This window comes from Rhinolophus hipposideros, assembly GCF_964194185.1.
Source record: "Rhinolophus hipposideros genome assembly, chromosome: 7".
Taxonomy (NCBI): Eukaryota; Metazoa; Chordata; class Mammalia; order Chiroptera; family Rhinolophidae; genus Rhinolophus; species Rhinolophus hipposideros.
The window spans coordinates 52,386,448-52,404,732 of NC_138053.1; the positions used below are offsets into that span (position 1 = coordinate 52,386,448).

General features: G+C 38.5%; 2 protein-coding genes across 11 annotated transcripts in view; one reads left to right on the forward strand and one right to left on the reverse strand.

Moving 5' to 3' along the window:
• POC5 (POC5 centriolar protein) overlaps positions 1-12,768 on the forward strand; it is a 29,657-nt gene extending 16,889 nt beyond the window's left edge. For all 10 annotated transcript variants that reach the window (XM_081054627.1, XM_081054631.1, XM_081054625.1 and 7 more), the window contains 3 exons: positions 2,063-2,337; positions 5,944-6,120; positions 10,196-12,768. In XM_081054627.1, the coding sequence (XP_080910753.1) occupies positions 2,063-2,337; positions 5,944-6,120; positions 10,196-10,339 (596 nt within the window). In that variant the 3' untranslated portion in view covers positions 10,340-12,768. The remainder of the gene's footprint in view (positions 1-2,062; positions 2,338-5,943; positions 6,121-10,195) is intronic.
• Positions 12,769-13,410: 642 nt separating this feature from the next.
• Positions 13,411-18,285, reverse strand: part of ANKDD1B (ankyrin repeat and death domain containing 1B) — a gene marked incomplete at both ends in the record, with an annotated part of 44,471 nt that continues 39,596 nt past the window's right edge. Inside the window, 4 exon segments of the mRNA XM_081053572.1 lie at positions 13,411-13,472; positions 14,511-14,642; positions 16,378-16,579; positions 17,832-17,927. Of these exon segments, the coding sequence (XP_080909698.1) occupies positions 13,411-13,472; positions 14,511-14,642; positions 16,378-16,579; positions 17,832-17,927 (492 nt within the window).

Genomic DNA, 18,285 nt, shown 5'->3' on the forward strand with positions numbered 1-18,285 from the left:
TCAAGCAGGGTAAGAGTTGCCTTCAGACAGAGTGTTTTACCATCTTAATAAATTGACCGTCTTAAATTTTAAATTCAAATACAGTTATGACTCCTACAGGCAAATATCCGTAACAGGATTTGGAGAAAATGTATTCTGATAAGTGTCCAACATGATTTGTTTTGTTCCTGTTGCTTTTACATCTACCATCATCTGCAGCTAGTGCCAAGTTCTGGGAGCCCAAATGTTTGAGTGGCTTTGTGCTTTGTTTATCACAAAAATGAGATACAAAGATGGCAGGAATAGTAAGACATACACTAAGCAATAGTGTTGGTGGAGCTACCAAAGGCACAAGTTCAATGTTATCTAATGGAGATTTGATGTGTGATGTTTAGGTTTTGTAGCATTTTAATAACAGCTATTTAAATTTTTTTTTCAGTTCTCACAAGACAGAAAATTGCATCTGGCCCTCTTTTTTCCTTTAAAACAATTGCTTTTTATAATGCAAAATGTAATGTTCCTAATGTCTTGTTAGAGCAAAACAAATACTTGATGTTTTTATTTGTCCTGATTCTCTGCTGTCTATCATCTGCAGTGCCTCTCATATTGTGCAATATCCTAAATCTTACAGGTTGTAAATTAGAAGTTTCCAGGAAGGAGGGAAAATGTGACAATAAAAATGGCCTTTAAAATGATACCTGGCAATTTTTAAAGCTATTTTAGGAACAGTAGAAAAATACTTCACAACTGAAAAAATTTATCCCAGTTAAAGCAAGAATAATTATTAAAACTTACAGTTATCTGACGAACAGGAACTGCATACATCAGCCCACATAAGTGAGAGCTGGTCACCTGCCTCTCTTCCAAGGAGTCCCGTGGCCACATCTGACCTGTGTACTGGTCCCACATCTGATAAAAAGTCTACCAAACACCTAAAAAGAGACAGAATCACTTTCTGTCAAAAACATGTTTCATCTCAGAGTGTGAGGGGGTGGATTTCAAAGTAAAAGCAATATTTTATACTGAATTAGTCCCTTTCATCAAATGATTTCAAAGGACCTCTACATTATAATCCTCATTAAACTTTGTTAATGAAGTAACTATTACTCTATTTTATATAAATAAAGATGGTCTAAGAAAAGGACTTACACAGAAGCCCAAATTTTTAGATGGAAAGAGGACAACATAGAAAACCTTTTAAACCTAGGGTTACATACTCTATTCAGATATTCTGAAACATTTCAGTGACTGAACTGTAAAACTTTTACCACAGTGTTTGGTACCACATATATATAGTCTTAAGTGGAAATTTTAACAAATTCTAACACTGGGAAGGAAAAATCTAAAGTAGGACCGTTCTTCCTAGCTTCTGGAAGCTGATGTTACTCCTTTGATCTAAAGGTTAAGGTTCAGTTTTGAGAGAGGGTTACTATATGTGTGTCACTAAAATCAGTTAAATGTCGTATACTCTTAATTCATGACTTCTAATCTACCTGAAAGAGCTCACTTCGTTTACAATGTCAAATTTTACTTATTGATTTATTATTGTTTGCTGAAAAATCAAAATACATTGTTAGGATAGGAGCAATGGATAGAAATGAGAGGGTATGGTGATATCACAAAGTTAGTCTAAAGATCTAAATACCAGGCCATTTATCAGGAGAGTTGTATGAAATAATGCAAAAATACATAAATCCTTGGGCTCATTGTGACCATATTATTGTAATGGCTATGATGGCAATACACTTTACTCAACTGAGGTCCAGATGAGTACGAAATTGTTACCTTTATGTAAGAGCAAATCGTTCATTAATTTTTACATGTTGAAGGAAGTGGTCTGAAGTCTTTAGTGGGTAATGCTGACCTTCAGCAGTTAATACTGACAAACATTCACTGAACATTGTATCCAATATATGACAAATTTCTACATTTCAGGTAAGACTAAATTGTAGCTATTATGCGTTTTTATTGTTGGGATAAGGTGCCTCATTAGCGCAGTAGGTAGCGCGTCAGTCTCATATTGTTGGGATAAAAGTAATCTTAAATTGGAAGAATTTTAATGAAACTAATTTGTGATTTATAGGGATAGACTTCACAAATAATAAAAAGGACGAGCATGGTTCTGGTGTTCAAGGAAAAGAACATTCTGCTCATTTGGACCCCTCAGCTACTCCAGGGCCCTCGGCAGTTGCACCAGCACCGTCCACACCTGGAGCAGCTGTGGGAGTGACCAATGCTGCTATGTTTCCATCTGCTGCCTCCATCACTTCTGCAGGGGCTGCTTCCACTTCCGTTCACCTTCCTGTTTCTGCTCCTCTTGGTGCTGGACCTTCAGCTACTGCTGTACCAGAAGAAACGGTTAGTGCAGTTCATGCCAGTGTCCACACTGGGAAAAGGTGCCCAACTTGTTGTATGTTGGATATTTTGAACTCAGAACATATTTTCATATGGAAAAAAAACCTATATGGTATTTAGGCCAAGTCACAGAAAATATTTAATACACAAAGTGCCTAAACATTAATTTGTAAGTTCTATTGAAATTTCTATTACAATAGTGATAATTGAACAAAAATAAAGAACTTTTTCATTTTTCAAAAACTATTCAGAAAAAATAGGTTTAATTTAGAGGTTTTGTTTTGATTTTTGTTTTTTGTTTTTTTATTTAGAAGGAAACTGGTGGATATTTTCAAGGGCTTAGGAGGTTATGGTTCTTTTGTATATTTTCTACTCAACTACAGCCTTCCCTTTTCCTGGATGCAGACATATCATTAACACTACTCTGTAGTGCTTCCATCTTGATTTGATTAGGTTGTAATTTTTAATTCATAATTGGAATGAAGATAGGAATAGTTTTCCTAAAGTCACCATTAGAGAAGTGCATAGAGGGGGAAAATACTGAATGGGGATGGAGTAATTGTGTGAGAATTTGCCTGAAGTGAAATTCATCGAGCTATTAATACAGTAAGTTACCTACCAAGTACATCATGGTTCTGACTCCTCGGCCTCCTGTTGATAAACCTGTATTCTTCAGTGTTTCTCAAGAGAGAACTGCGTAGGGATATAAACCAAACTTCATCAGACTAACCTCTGCAGGGCCTCTAAAAAACAAAAACAAAAAGCCACTCTACCCTTCCTCCCTCCTCTAGCTTCGCACAAAGGCATGTATAGTTCTATAAAGGTCCTGAGATCATTCTGATTTGCTTGTCTCCCTCTTCTTCCCACCCTAACCACTTACATGAGAAGAAAGATGATGATAGAATAGGTTGTAGGTCTTAGAGTTCCCCTGGCAGACCATCAGAAAGTATCATTGCTCAGACGATTAGTCATCTTTAGGATTCCAGCTGACTTGAATTTCTGCCTTTTGAGAACTATTAACTTTGGGGGAAAATGTTGAGATCTGCTATTTATCATGTTTGCTCTTGATTCAGAGATTAAAAAATATAGCTGTCAAGAGAAATTTGAATGTGTGAAGGAGTTTTGACTTAGAAATAAGACACTAAAATTCAACCTTGAAATATGTTCAGCTGTGTTTATTATATTTTTCATGATTACACATTTGGAAGTGTGATCCTATACAGATGATCTCATTAAAATAAACTGTGTTTATTTAAATCTCTAGTTTGTCATTCATGTTGCATATTCAGATAACGCACACAAGAGCTGGATTTTTCAAAATTCCCTTCTTAAGATATGACTGCACCATTTGTGTATCTGCATTTATATATAAATCTGAAAATGCAGAGAAAGGACTGAATGAATGAGTATGCTTACCACCCTTTTGGTTACTTTTTAAAACAACTGATCACCTGAGAAAATTTTGAAGTCTCTGAAACCTGAAATCCTTAGTATTATGTAGCCAATCCTTCTTCCCCCACCCATCCAGCTACATTGCTACTCCTTCAGAAACAGATCCACATTCAGTTTCATTTCCGTAAGTACAGCCATTAGGGCTAGGAAGAAAAGAGAATCGCAAGTAAATCAATCAGTAAGTGAAATGCTGGTTTTCTTCCTTCCTTCCTTATATAATTACAATATTCAGATTCGCCTGAACATGTTATCTAGTTTTTAAAAAGAACTATATAACAAAAGTAGGAACAAATACATTAGTTGGATAACTAACCTAGCGCGAAGCTATCATTGTTAGGAACAGGAAGAGAAGAGAGATTTGTGATCCAGGCCTTGTTGTCTTTCCATTTTAATCACAGAGGCTGCCTGTGACCATTCAGAACTTTTCCCAATCTTCCTCACTATTTCCAGTAGCTAAAGGGAGGTGTGTGCAGAAGGTGATCTACAGAGATTTGGGAAACAAATAACTGGAGAAAAGAGAATTACCATTGTAGTGAAATGATATCTTCATCTGTAAAACTCTCTCCTTTCTGCACACATCTTCAGTATGTGAAATAAAATATCAAAATTTCATAGTGGGAAATATTTTTCAAAAAATAAATTAGGTATAACAAAAAAAGTAGCAAAAAGAAATACATTAGGCAGTCATACAAGCAAATACAGAGGGTGCCAAACGAAATCTACACACATTTTAAGAAAGGAAAAAATTGTATTAAAATTGTAATACTCACTATATACCTATAACAAAAGATGAATACAGGTCATGTGTATACATTTTTTTGCCACTCCAGTCTATTGCCATTCACAAGGTTGAACAATAGATGGCACTTTACTTTTTCTTACTCCATTTGGAATAATTAAGGAATTTTAATTGGATTTTTAAGCTATTTAGTAAAGTTTCTCATCTAACTTTCCTTTTCCTATAAATGGAAAATGAAAGAGGTATCATTAGGCAGTTGGTGCTGCTTTCCCGTTTTATAAATGAGGAATTTGAGGCTTACAGAGAGTGAGTAACTTGCCTGTGGACACAATTAGTAACAGAATTAGAATTCAGACTTTTGACAATCTGGCTTCAGAGCTCTGAACCAATAATCTGTGTTGTCTCCATTTCAAATATTAAGATACAAATATTGGGATTTTTAATGTCATTTCCCTTTTTTCTTATTCCTTTTCATTTTTGCCCAGCTAATATAATTCGTTGACACAGGGTGGGGGGATGAGTACACATATGTTTTTCTTGATATAAATATAATTTTTCTGGAGTATTGTCCAGCACTAAGCAACAAAAGCTGTAATAGCTGCCATTACCCTTTGATCTGATCATCCCATTTTGCAACATTCTACAGAAATAACTCAAAAGAAAAGGGGAATCGTTTTTTTTACAAAAATTGGATATATATTAGGAAAGGAACTGAGACAATTAGATAAACTATAGTTCGTCGGTATTAAAAACCTTTCAGAAATTATAGCAGGTTTCTATTCATGGAAAAAAGTATATTAACAAAGCGATAAGAAAGGCGGAACACAAAAACACATGTGTAATGATAATATTAATTTATGCATAAAGATCAAAAGAGTTCATAAAACAGATGAGTGGTTGCCAAGGGTTAGGGATGGTAGGGCAAGGGAGATAGGTGTGACTAAAGGGTAGCATAAGGGAAATCTTTATGGTGGTGGAAGAGCTCTATCTCTTGATTGCCATGATAGTTACAGGAATGCACACATGTGATAAAGTGACAGATCTATAGCCAGGCATTACACCAATGTCAGTTTCCTGGTTTTAATATAATTATACTATAATTATGTAAAATGTAATCATTTCCAGAAACTGGGCAAATACACAAGGCCTCTGTATACTGTCTTTGTAACTTCCTATGATTATATAATTATTGCAAAATAAAAAGTTCATGAAGTCCTATAAAATAGACAGTATACCACCGTTAAAGGGATGTTTTGGGGTGTTTGGTTTTAAGTTTTTAATTTTTCCATGTTAAAGTTGGTTGAACATACAATTATTTTAAATGCCTATGTATTTTCTTCATAAATTACAGAACCAAAAGTACTATAAATTTTGCCATGGATTTTCTATCAACTGGATACTTCTTTGCTTTTGTTCAGTATGTGCCCAGGGTTGTAACATCTGCACAACAGAAAGCTGGAAGAACAATTACAGCCCGGATCACAGGGAGATGTGATTTTGCTGCAAAAAACAGAATTAGTAGCAGTTTAGCTATTATGGGAGTTTCTCCTCCTATGAGCTCAGTTGTTGTGGAAAAACATCATCCAGTCACAGTGGTGAGTCCACATTTACTGACCTTTTGTTAAAAAAATCTTTTTCCTTAGAGTTTATAGACTAATGAACACTTAAATGACATGTTGAGAGGAAGATCAACATTCATGATGACTGGTTCTTATTTTGCCTTTTACTGTTACAGTCTTGATATACTTACATTATATTATCACACCTGTTATAAATCTGCCTTTCCTCCATTAGGAAATTAATTTCAGAAACATTGTTTCTTCTCAACAATGTAAAAATTATCAAATACAAAAAGTAATCCAGTGTGTTGGTGGCCAGAAGGGTAAAATATATAAATGATTTCTCCTAAATTTAAAAAAGATACAAAAACTGTTTACTCATTAACTAGCTCTTCATGTAGTAGAGCTTTGATTATGATTACAAAAAAACACTTCCCTACTTTTATAGTTTTTAATTTTTGCACTTTTTAGTCTACTTCCCCTTTTTCAGTATAATAATTAGCATATTTCTAGTTTAGAAAAAAATTCAGATTGCAAGAAATTCATGTGATAAAAAGGAAAGTGTGTGGAATTTAAGCAAAAATAAACAAAAAAGCCTAAGTTAGTACCCCAATTTTGAAACTTACTGCCTTTGTGATCGTATAAAAAAAGAAGTAAAATATTTGAGCCTCCCTGTAAAATGGGAGTGTTAAGAGTGCTTAGCTCCTAGGGTTTATTGTCAGAATTCAAGATTCAATGAGATGATGTGAAAATTAAATGAGATGTATAAAGGCACTTTGTAAGCTATAAAATCATAAGCAAATTTAACTTAATAGAAATTACTAGAGAAGGGTCCAGGGGTACCGCTATTATTTCTTACAACTGCACGTAATCAACAATTATCTCAAAAAGTATAATTTTTAAAGTTACAAGAATATATCCCTAAAGAGAAACAAGGATTGATTTTAAAAGAGAATGCCCTCTATATAAATTCTCAATATTAGACAACATTGCTGCCTACTTCGTATGTCAAAGTATTAGTAAAAAAGACATATGGGTGATTTTAAATCCTTTTCTTTCTGGTTACTAGATTAAATCAAGAGAAGCTGGATTGATTGGTTGATTGTCCAATAAATGCAAACAAAGATTCTATGTAGTGTCCAGGCATCATCTCTTTGTATTTTTTACTGTGAAAGGTGCCATTCCTGGCTAATTTCTCCCACTGTTAAGATAAACGTAGCAAAACTGTTATTACTTGCAACACTCAGTCTCTTCAGAACCTATTTGTATAAAAAAGCAGATTTTCTGATGTCTGCCGATCCCTAGTACCACTTAGTTAATGCTGCTTATATCCTTTCCCATATTACCACATCGTCCATCTTGACCCAGGGAATACTGGCTTCCAGTGACTTTGTCCAAGGTTGTCACTGCTTTGTTATGGAAGCCACAAATGCTAGTCTTACCCAAAGTATGCAGGAAAATGTGAGGATAATTTGTTTTCTGATCATGTTAACTTTACCATTTGGAATTTTATGGTTTAAATGTAGAACACCACACCAACTATGTCTTCTGTTGAACTTTTAGGCTGTGGTTACAGCACTTCTTGTTGTGACTTCTTTCAGTGTTGACTGAACTCTGACAAAGATTCAAATGTTAGCGAGGCTCCCGAAACTTCTAGGCCCATCTGTGCACTTCCTTGTAAAACCCACTTTTAGCAAGAACCCTGCTAATTCACTTTAACCAGAACCTTCCACCCTTGAACCTGATCACCCTCAATATCTGATCATCTTCCTCATCCTCTGTCTCCCACCCCCCAGCGATGTCCGATCACTTGGACCTGTCTTTAGCAAAGCATCCTGTTAGGTCAATTTAGCCAGAATCATCCTTACCCCTGATCTTTCCTCATAGTAATTTCCCATCCACTCGTCCCCACCCTGATACTTGGCTGTAATTCCCACTGGCCCATGTCTCTCCCCCACTGAAAAATTTTACTGCAGTGGTCCCTATACCTATCGTGATGGTCCCGAATAAAGTCCACCTTATGAGAGAGAGGGGGTGGAGGGGAAAGAGAGAGAGAGAGAGAGAGAGAGAGAGAGAGAGAGAGAGAGAGAGAGAGAGAAGCTGGATCGATTGTTTAAATTTAGCCTCAAAGTATGACCACAGTGAGGTGGAAGATTGAGATACAGGCACCAAGTCCAGACAGAGGACATGGAGGATGGAGGATTACTTTAGCCTTCATAAATTGGACAGACTCTGAAAGCCCTTAGATGACTTCTCTATATATTTTTAAATAGATGAGATATCAAAAATGAGATGAACTCATTTCTATTTTTATCAGCACTTCTGATGTATATAAAGAGATAGAGAGAGATGTCCGCTTGTAAGATGAAGAGAGCACATGTGTTTATTTTTAATTTAGACAACCTTTTGTTTGGGGGCTAACAACAGAAATTCGTATTTTACACAAGAAAAATTAAGGAACTAAAGACTTGCAACCCGTTTCTGATATTTGTCTCCCAAACTGCCCTTTGCTTATTCAGCATGCGCAGTACTGCTCCAGTAACTGGCCGTGAATTATATACCCATAAACTGCTTTCATTATTACCTCATTTGGATTATGTGACAAACACAATGGCAGTCCTCTAAAGAATTTTTCATTTTTCCCAGGAATCAAGCTCTAGAACTACCAGAAAGTTATTACTAATAAAGCAGTAATCAGATCTCTGACACTTGAGCCCCATCTGCTGGATAATTGCTTGTTCCTAGAGCTACTTCATTCTCTGCCAGATTTTTCAGGTCACACGGGAATCTGTTGCTACACTTTCTCTTGCCCATCCCCCTCAAGGAGAAACAGCTCTTTTGACAGGGTCAGATTAGGTGGTTAGCAACTCAGATGTACTAGTTGCAAGATCTCCATTTGTAATGATTACCCAGTTATTTATATACAAAGGAATATTTATATAAAATACTTTAAGGAGGTTAATTTTCCATTTATTTAAAGAGGGACTCTTACTCTTAAAGCCTAACCTGAAATGAAGACCTGCACAGCTGTCTCGTAGAGCTTCTGAAATACATAGTGAATGTTTTGGTCAAATATATATAATTTTACTTCAGGTATTCTAAAGATGACTTTTCTATGTGGAAGGCCCTAATCGGAATCTACATATGCTAGTCAGTGACAGGGACCGAGAACTTACCTAGGTAACACCCCACTGCTGCCTGCTAAGAAGCTGTATCGTGTACGATACAGGAAAGCCTTACACTTGTACATATCATACATATGTATAGATGTAACATGTACTTCTGTACATAATGTGAACTTGTACATATTACATGCATAGATGAAGGCAGATGTGCTCTCACTTGAATGCTTGTGTTCATGTCCAAAGTGTCCCTCTGAGCTTGGAGGTAGTGTGCGTGTCCTTCCCTCAACAGGTGTCCTCAGCATCTAGTTATTTCTTTGTTTAGAAAGTTGTGGTCCATTTTAAGGGAGTGCCAGACCACTGGGAAGACCTCATGTGTGACCATAAAAGGTTAGTCAGCTCCCAGGTGAACCAGGTGAAATATGAGGGAACCAGCTTTACTCTAGTTTGAAGCAGGGACCAGGCTGGATTCTTCAGGGCTTCCCACATGTTTGTTAATACATGTATTGGACTCCACGTATTAACAGTCAGATAGAAGGAGGAAGAAGTTGGATAGTGTGAGAGGAGGGGAGGGGTTGGGGCACACCCTTCTTCCAAACACCACCCAGTCCCTTTCTATGCTTAGCCTCCATACACATTACAAGCTTGCGTCCATATGTGTCCTCCTTGAGGAATGAATACTCTCATGGCTCTTTTTGTGCTCCTCTGGAATACATGTCTGATATAAATTGTGGGTACTGAGCACATCAGTCTGATATAAATTGTGGGTACTGAGCACATCAGTCTGATATAAATTGTGGGTACTGAGCACATCCATCAGGGTCCTTATGGAAAAGGACCACACCTTGTTTGTTTTAATGGCTACTTCACCCAATTCATCGCTTATATCCACTGATGCTTAACCAATGTTTGTTAAATTATAGATGATGAAATGATATTTAATATGTTTAATTTTATGAGATTATTAAATCATATTTTTATCTTTTCAGCAAACCATTCCTCAAGCTGTTGCAGCAAAATATCCCCGCACCATTCATCCAGAAAATACTACCTCGGCTTCCAGATCTCTCGGAACCAGATCAGCTCACACCCAGTCTCCCACAAACATTCATTCTATAAAAGTGGTTGACTAAAATGAATATGTTCATATTAAGATCTTTTAATTCCTCTGGTTTTACCAAAGGTTAAAAGGCTTTAGTTTTTAAATTTTCCATATTTTCAGAACATCATGGATACATCATGTTCATCTTTTCAAAATTATAAGAGACTTTTTTGAAGCCATACAATCCTTTGTAACTATATGTAGGATTATTTTAATGTAATTTTTTTAATTTAAGCAATTAAGTAAAACTTTTTTAAATTAAAAAAGAAACTGGACTTTTATTTTTTAATAATTTCAGCCTGTAGCTGATTATATCATCAAAGTATATAAATCCTGTTTTTCTCTACATTATTCCGAAAGGCTAAATCATTTCTAATGTTACCAATTAGACTTTAAGAGAGTTCATTTTAAAAACTATTAAGACTAACAGAAACGAAGATGTTTTTACTTTTAAGTTAAAAAGATAGACCAAGAGTAATAATGACTTATTTATGACTATAGTATATTTGTCTTCATTTTTCTAGTAATCTAAGAATTAAAAATAGGGGGAAATGGCCATTACCTATCAATAGTTTTTAATGGTAAAAGGGGAAAAAATCTACTATCACAAGAGCAGTTACAGAAACATCCAAAGGAAATTTGCTATTAGGATGATCCTATTTCTGATATTCTTGCTTGTCTTTTAAAAAACTGTACAGTTTTGGACCCATATTGTTCTCTCTGAACATCCAAATAGTATCCTGTGGTGGTGTAGCCCTGGACAACTTAGCAAATACTCCAAGCCTGAGTACACACTTTTCAGTGGCTGGCCAATAGGAAGAAACCACGTGGGCAACACTGACCCAGGAGAATAAGACCAGACTTCTCACCGTTTTATTGCTGGCTTACTGGGTTATCCTTGGCCAGACAATGTAAATAAATCTCAGGATCCTCATCTGTGAAACAATGAGATCTACCTATCCTACCTATTTCACAAAGTACTTGTGAGTCACAAAAACGAATAGAATCTGAAGAATCTGTTTAGGCCTATATTTCCATATCTTTAACAGAAGTGAATGGACTTTACCTGAAGCCTCTTCCAATTTGAATGTGATCTAGCTCGAAGCTCTCACTGTATTATAGGAAATCGTTTTTCTTACTGCCTTACATTATGAACAGGACGTCAGAGAATAAATGTGAGATAGGCAAATATCTCATTTTCTATAGGGTCAAACCAACACTTTTCTGAATTATTAGAAGTATCTGGCCCTATCTTAAAGAGTATTAGGTCCTTCTTATACAACACTTGCTCTGGGTTCTGGCCCATCTACCACTGTGGCAAACGGCTCCTCATGGGTTTCAACAAGCACAACCCAGCACCTCACGTCCTGCTGCCTGTACAGATGGCAGGCTCCTGCCCAGGGCTTCCCTCAGTCATAAGAGAAAGCAGGCACCCCCTGGAGTCCACTCATGCAGCCCGGAATTAGCACCCCATTGTGGTAAACAGATCTATTCTTCCTTTGTTCCCTGTATGAATTGTCCTGAGATGCACTAGCCATCTGCCTCTCATCTCTCAGAAGAGAGTACCCTCGAGGTCAAATAATCAGTTGTGCTTGATACCAAGTGGTGGCCAATTTGGTCATTCATCCTGGTCTTGGCTCTCCTTCCCATATCACTCCCCCTTTCGTTTACTCCTGCTTCCTTGGATTTGCACCCCTGACAAAAAAAGCAGTGGCACATAAACTCTGGCCTCAGGCTCTGCTTTTTGAAGAACGTAGATTACAATTAGGAATGGTTTTCAGTATGCAAGCCATAAGTGTGGACAAACTGAAGTGACTATCGTGAAAACTAATTAAGAATATTGTAAGTATCTTTCTAAGCTTTATCTAAGCTCTGGAAATGGTATATTTTCTAAAGCATCAAGTAAATGGTATCAGCCTGTTAACTTAAATTCAACAATTAAAACACTTTATGCAATAAGAGTATGTATTCATATTTCTTTTTATATAAAGAGGTTACCCAGATTTTGGGGGAGGGGAAGAGGAGTAGCAAGGTCAGTGAAAACGGGTCATATTGAAGAACAGATGGAGACAAGACTTCACTGAATACCTTTGTTAAAAACTTTTGAGAATCATATGAATATATTACCTGTTTTAAACATTCATGACATTAAGTGAGCCAAAGATGTGGAACTGTAAATTCATGATTGAATAACTGGACTGAAATTGCTCATGATTTTATTTCTGGTCTTACAGACGTAGAGTCAAAATTTCAGAATGGAGAGCATTAAAGTATAATGAATAGGTGCATATAAGCTGATATAAATTGGTACTTGATTACATACTTATTTAATAACTTTCTCCGATTTCAAAAATACATGTTCATCGTGAAAAAAAATTGTAAAGTAACAAAAAAGTACAAAGAAAATAAAAATCGCCTGTAACTAAATCACCAAGAGATAAATAAAATATTGTTATATATACTTCTGGTCCTTTCTAAGTAACATATTACACATAATGTGTTATTTAAAACCAACAGTGACTATAAATTTCCAAAGCCAATTTCTCTTAGAAGAGAAATAACAGTTAATGATTTCAATACTGCGGGCATGAGGTTATGTACTTCACAGGCAGTCTCCCTTCATCCTTACCAAAATGTTATGAAGAGGTAGACATTTCTTCCATTTTATAGAAAAGGAAATTGAAGATTCATTAGAATGTCGAAAGGCTCACCAGCTAATAAGTGGCAAGAAACATGATTTGAAACCATCTATCCTAAAACCCTTGATTTCCCTATATGCCATGATGCTGCTCCCACCATCAGATATTTTTAAAACATGATGTACAAAATCCTCCTAGATTATGCTCTCATATACGTTGCATCAAATGACAGAAATGGGAAAGTCACATACAACTTAACCTTAAGCAAAAACAAAAAAAATTTCTGGCTTTTCAGTGGTTGGAAAAGAATACTATTTTTTCATCAGTTACAGGATCCTGTCACCACCATCTTCAGAGTTGAAAGGAAAATCAATCCTTGAGGAACTTTATGGCATTAAAGGACTGAATTTAAAAGGACTGAATGCTGAGTGGAAAATCATTTAAATACAATTTCTCTAGACATTTATGAAACTGCACATTTCTTGGGCTTTGAGTCAGTTTCGCTTCTGAATTGATGGATCTTTTCTGGAAAAAATAGCACACATTTATTATTACTAGCTAACATTTATTATTAAGCACTTGCTATGTGCCAGGCACTATTACTTAATCCCACCACAGCCCTTTGATGTAGAGACCTTTCTAGTTAATAAATGAGAACACTGGCACAATGAGTTATAGAACTTGTGGAGATTGCACAGCGTGTCAGTGTGCAGGAGTGCAGATAGAGGCCCAAAGCACGTGCCCTCACCACTTCGGAGGACCGCTTTGAGTCTCCCCTGGGAGTTCTCACGGCTATGCTTTCACAGGAACAAACCTCAAGTTGAGGGACAAGCCCAATGCTATGAGGATAGTGCCACAGGAGGCAGGCATCATCCAAGCACTGTTCCTTATACCCACCACTGCTGGAATCTGAATATTGGACCAGCAGTCTGCTTCATGCACTTACGTTCTCAGCTTCAGGTAAAGCTTCATCATGAGGATAATGGCAGATGTTTCTCTTATTTTGCTGGTTATTATTACATGCAAGTTATAACGCCACCTAATTTACTGATAAGTTTTCAAAGCATCTTCCTGACAATATGATCTTTGGCAGAGTGATTTTTAGCAGTAATCTCAGTGGGCAAAGTAATAGCGTATCTGCTCTTTTCTCTCAACCTCGAGATAACATTTTCAAATACACGAAATTACAACGTATCCCAACGGGCAAGATGGCATTTGGAGCAAGACAGTTCTTGGTTGTGGAGAACTATGCTGGAACCTGACGACATGGTGCAGCATTCCTGTCCTCCTCCCACCATCTCCCCCGCCCACACAGACACAGAAACAAAAACACTCCTGTACTTTTTCAAATTCCCAGTAGAGGATGACACAGAACCACAGGGCTGAAAAAATGGGACCAGTATTGACTGAGTCACTCACCAAAGGAGAAGCTGTATATTCTGAATGAGGCCCAGCTCACGCCAAGTTGGGACAGCTGCTGTTGAGCGCAGGGTTATTTCTGTCGACTGTCCCCTAACATTTTAAGGGAGCAGGAGTTTCTGTTTATGAAGGACTATAACTCACCGGCGAGTTCGGGGAAACCTGCGCGTACCAGCTCTTCGTACAGGTGCTTCTCCAGCACGTCCTGCGTCATGAGGGTCCCATGCAGCCAGATGAGCAGAGCCCTGAGGCTGTGTTCACGGAAGCGTCCCTCTCCTGTGCGGTGCACAAAAGGTCACGGGCCAAACACGCATGCTGATGATGCCTCTGTATTATTGTGATCTCAATGCTAACTGAATTTGCTCTGTGACTGTGGTTGCAAATTCACTCCTCTTCTGGTGACTGTTAGATAAAAGGCCCCGTGGCTGAAAGCCCTCCACGCAGTTCCCCGGACAGGTGCTTCTGTAGGGTGACCAGAGTTTGGGTTCACTCCAGCACTTGCCATGCACCTACTGTGCTTGACACAGCCCCAAGGAGCAGACAAAAGATTCATCCCTGCCCAGCGGTAAGAAACAGTCTTAATGAGACACGGAGCTTTTCAAACGCAAACTTAAACTGCGTCTTTCACCTGGTGATCTTGTTAAGGCGCAGATTCTGATTCAGTCGGCCTGGGGTGAGGCTCTTCATGTCTAACAAGCTCCCAGCTGCTGCTGTCCGTTACCCATAGTCTGAGCAGCCAACATGGACCATCCTGCCACCCCAATTTCTAATGGAAGTCTGCATCCCCCAGGCCAGGGAATACTGGGCACATACTCACTGGCTATCTGACCCCTGAGAAGTACTGGGGGAAATGCTGGAATATGAAGCCAGGAGGCCACTGTCACTCCCGGCAAGAGTTCACAGTTACAGAGAAGGGCCAGGCTCCTAGCTCTATCCTGTATGTGGGAGCAGACAGACGCCAGGAGGCGGCCGAGCTCCTGGGAGGAAGCCTGTTGGAGGGGAAGGTGTTTCAGGGAGAGCAAACTGCACGCATAAAGCATGTACTCCTAGGTGAATCCTCCTAATTTTGCCCTTGCCAAACTAATTTTTCTTAAATACCATCATCAACATGTCACTCCTTTGCTCAAAAGCCCTCAAACTCCCTGGTGCCCTTACAGTGGTCACGATATAACTGGATTGTGAATGTTACTGTTATCGTGCCAACTGCAGGATAAACTCCATCAAACCTGCACCACGACTTACAAAGCTGATGGACCCCTCACCTGGCAGAGCTGAACACATTCTAGGCACTCCGTAGCGTTGGACTGAAACAATTTAAAATCCCCCTTATCCTGATAGCAATACTCTGAAGGTACAGTGTATTTCCAAATCACTTCTTTAGGTCAAGAGAGATTTCCAGAGGACAACTTTCCTAAAGATTTCATAGATGTATAGCTAATTAGCGACAAAGGAGAAATAACAAAGAAATCTCAGAAATGATAGTCAATATTCAAAGTTTTCAATGCATTATCTTCCACTTTTTTCACATGAAAATATATCCTTAGAATTAGCAATAAAAAGTGCCACAATTTATGTGGCATAAGGTAGCACGTGCTCACAGGCTGTGGTTCTGTATCTATAATCCCCAGCAATCAATAATGCAAATCAGCCCTTAAGCATGGGATTCATTCACATCTCATAATATCCTTGTATGGAAAATGCTCCGAATAGAAAGTTGTGCCAAGATAAGTGTTTGCTTCTTTGTTTTTAAAGCTAATTCGTTTAATGCCAAACTTTCTATTATTTCCTAGGTTTTGGTCAATCACAAAAAAGCAAAGCTAAGGACTCCAGCTGATCTGACCTCACTAATTCTGATAGCTGGAGTCTGGCTAAAATGATTCCATGGCTTGGAATCCTCCAACAGAGAGCCCCAAGTCTGTATCCCTGGCCCTGCTTGGAAGGTGTGGCACCAGGAAGGAATGCTATTCCTAGCGCTGAATGCCTCCTGCCCACATCCTCTGGCCATGCTCACCTGACCACTGCTCCTCAATGGCTCTGATCTGGTCATCTGTAAAGTTCCACAAATGGGCCAGTCTCTGCCACTCGTTGGCCTTCAGCTGACGGTAAGTCAGGTTCCAGAGGAGACTGCGAATACGCCGAGTCTCCTGACAGTGATCTTGCTTAAATGTCAGAGGAAAGTTGGTCATTGGGTCCCTGATGCTCTCACCGTGTTTCTAAATTGAAAGTAACAGTGTTAGATGATGTAGGGGCAGAGTCCCAGAGAGCAGTTTCCAGGCTCTCGGCCTCACATGGAAAGGTGCTGGCTCGGGTAGTAGATGGCCATCAGCTGTGACTAGCTGGCCGTCAGCTGTTACCAGTTAGCCATTAGCCACTAATATAACTACCGAGGCTACACTAGCAAGTGCAGACTGCAGCTAGCAAGTGGGGTTAGTAAACGCAGACGGCGGATTGCGGATCCTGCTTTCTGTGTCTTGCCCGGCCGCTAGTGAGACTGGGGTACAGGGGGACCCCTCATTGGGGTGTGGCGGATGTTTGCTTTTGTGTCTCGACCAGCCGCCATAGAGAATATAGTTGTATGACTCCCCTATCTATGGCTCCGTTGTTGTTCCTTTCTGGCCTCACCATACCCTGCGTTCTTGTGCAGGGAGTGGGAGCTGAGACTCTGCATTACAGATGATTTCAGACATTTTCTGCTTACTGTCTTATTTCACACCATACTTTTTTTTTTCCAGATATAATTGGTAAGGTACTAATCAAGACTGTTTTCAATGTTGTCTGTCATTGGCTCTCTTTTTTTGTCATTCAAGATAGACTCGAATATCTTGAATAAAAATCTTGAGTACTCATAGATGCAGAGAACAAACTGATGGTTTCCAGATGGAAGAAGGGTTTGGGAAGCTGAGTGAGAAAGGTGAGGGGATAAGAAGTACAAATTGGTAGTTACAAAATAGTCACAGGGATATAAAACTACAGTATGGGGAATATAGTCGATATTGTAAAAACTATGTATAGTATCAGATGGGTGTTAGACATATGGTGGCGTGTCATTTCATAGGTTATGTAAATGTCTGACCACTATGCTGTATACCTGAAACTAATATAAAATAATACTGAATATCCATTATAATTAAAAAATAGGGGGATATAAAGTACAGCATAAGGAATATAGTCAATAATATTGTAATAACTATGTACGGTGTCAATGGGTAATAGACTTATGGGGGTTATCACTTTGTGAGGCATATAAATATCTAATCACTATGTTTTATATACCTGAAACTAATAAAAAAATATATACTTTGAGTAGTTTGGAATGTGGGGGATCTTACAGTGTTACATTCCATTATATGCTTCTGACTCAACTTGCTGGTGATATTTACTCACCCTCAAAGAAAACAGTGGGACACCTTGGCTAAGGAAATGTCACACCAGCAAATGCATCTTTAATGGACTCGTCCTTCTTACCTCTCTCCAGGCATAATATCTCTCTGCTTTGATGAGCATGTCCACAACAAGGCTGTGTTTTCTCCTGGGGGCCACAGCCAGGGCCGTCCTCCCATGCTGAAAGGTAAAATGAAGTGGCAGGTGATAGGCCTCGTGGTTAGGAACTCCAGCTTTGGAACAAGGCCTGGGTTCAAATCCTAATCCCCCTGCTTCTTTGCAGGGTGACCTTGGGCCAGTCCCTTAGCTTTTTCTCCATCTCAATAACTACCCCACGGTGTAGTTGTGAGGGGTAAATGTGATAATGCATGTAATGCCCTTAGGGCAGTACATGGCACATGGTAATTGTCCAAGAGATGGAAAAGAGTTTGGGCTGAGGGACCTACAATCAACAGCTGATGTTTTACACTTGCTCTGTCAATGAGAACTGAAACATTTTTCCAGTACCTCCAGGAGTCTCTCTGGCTCATTGCACTGG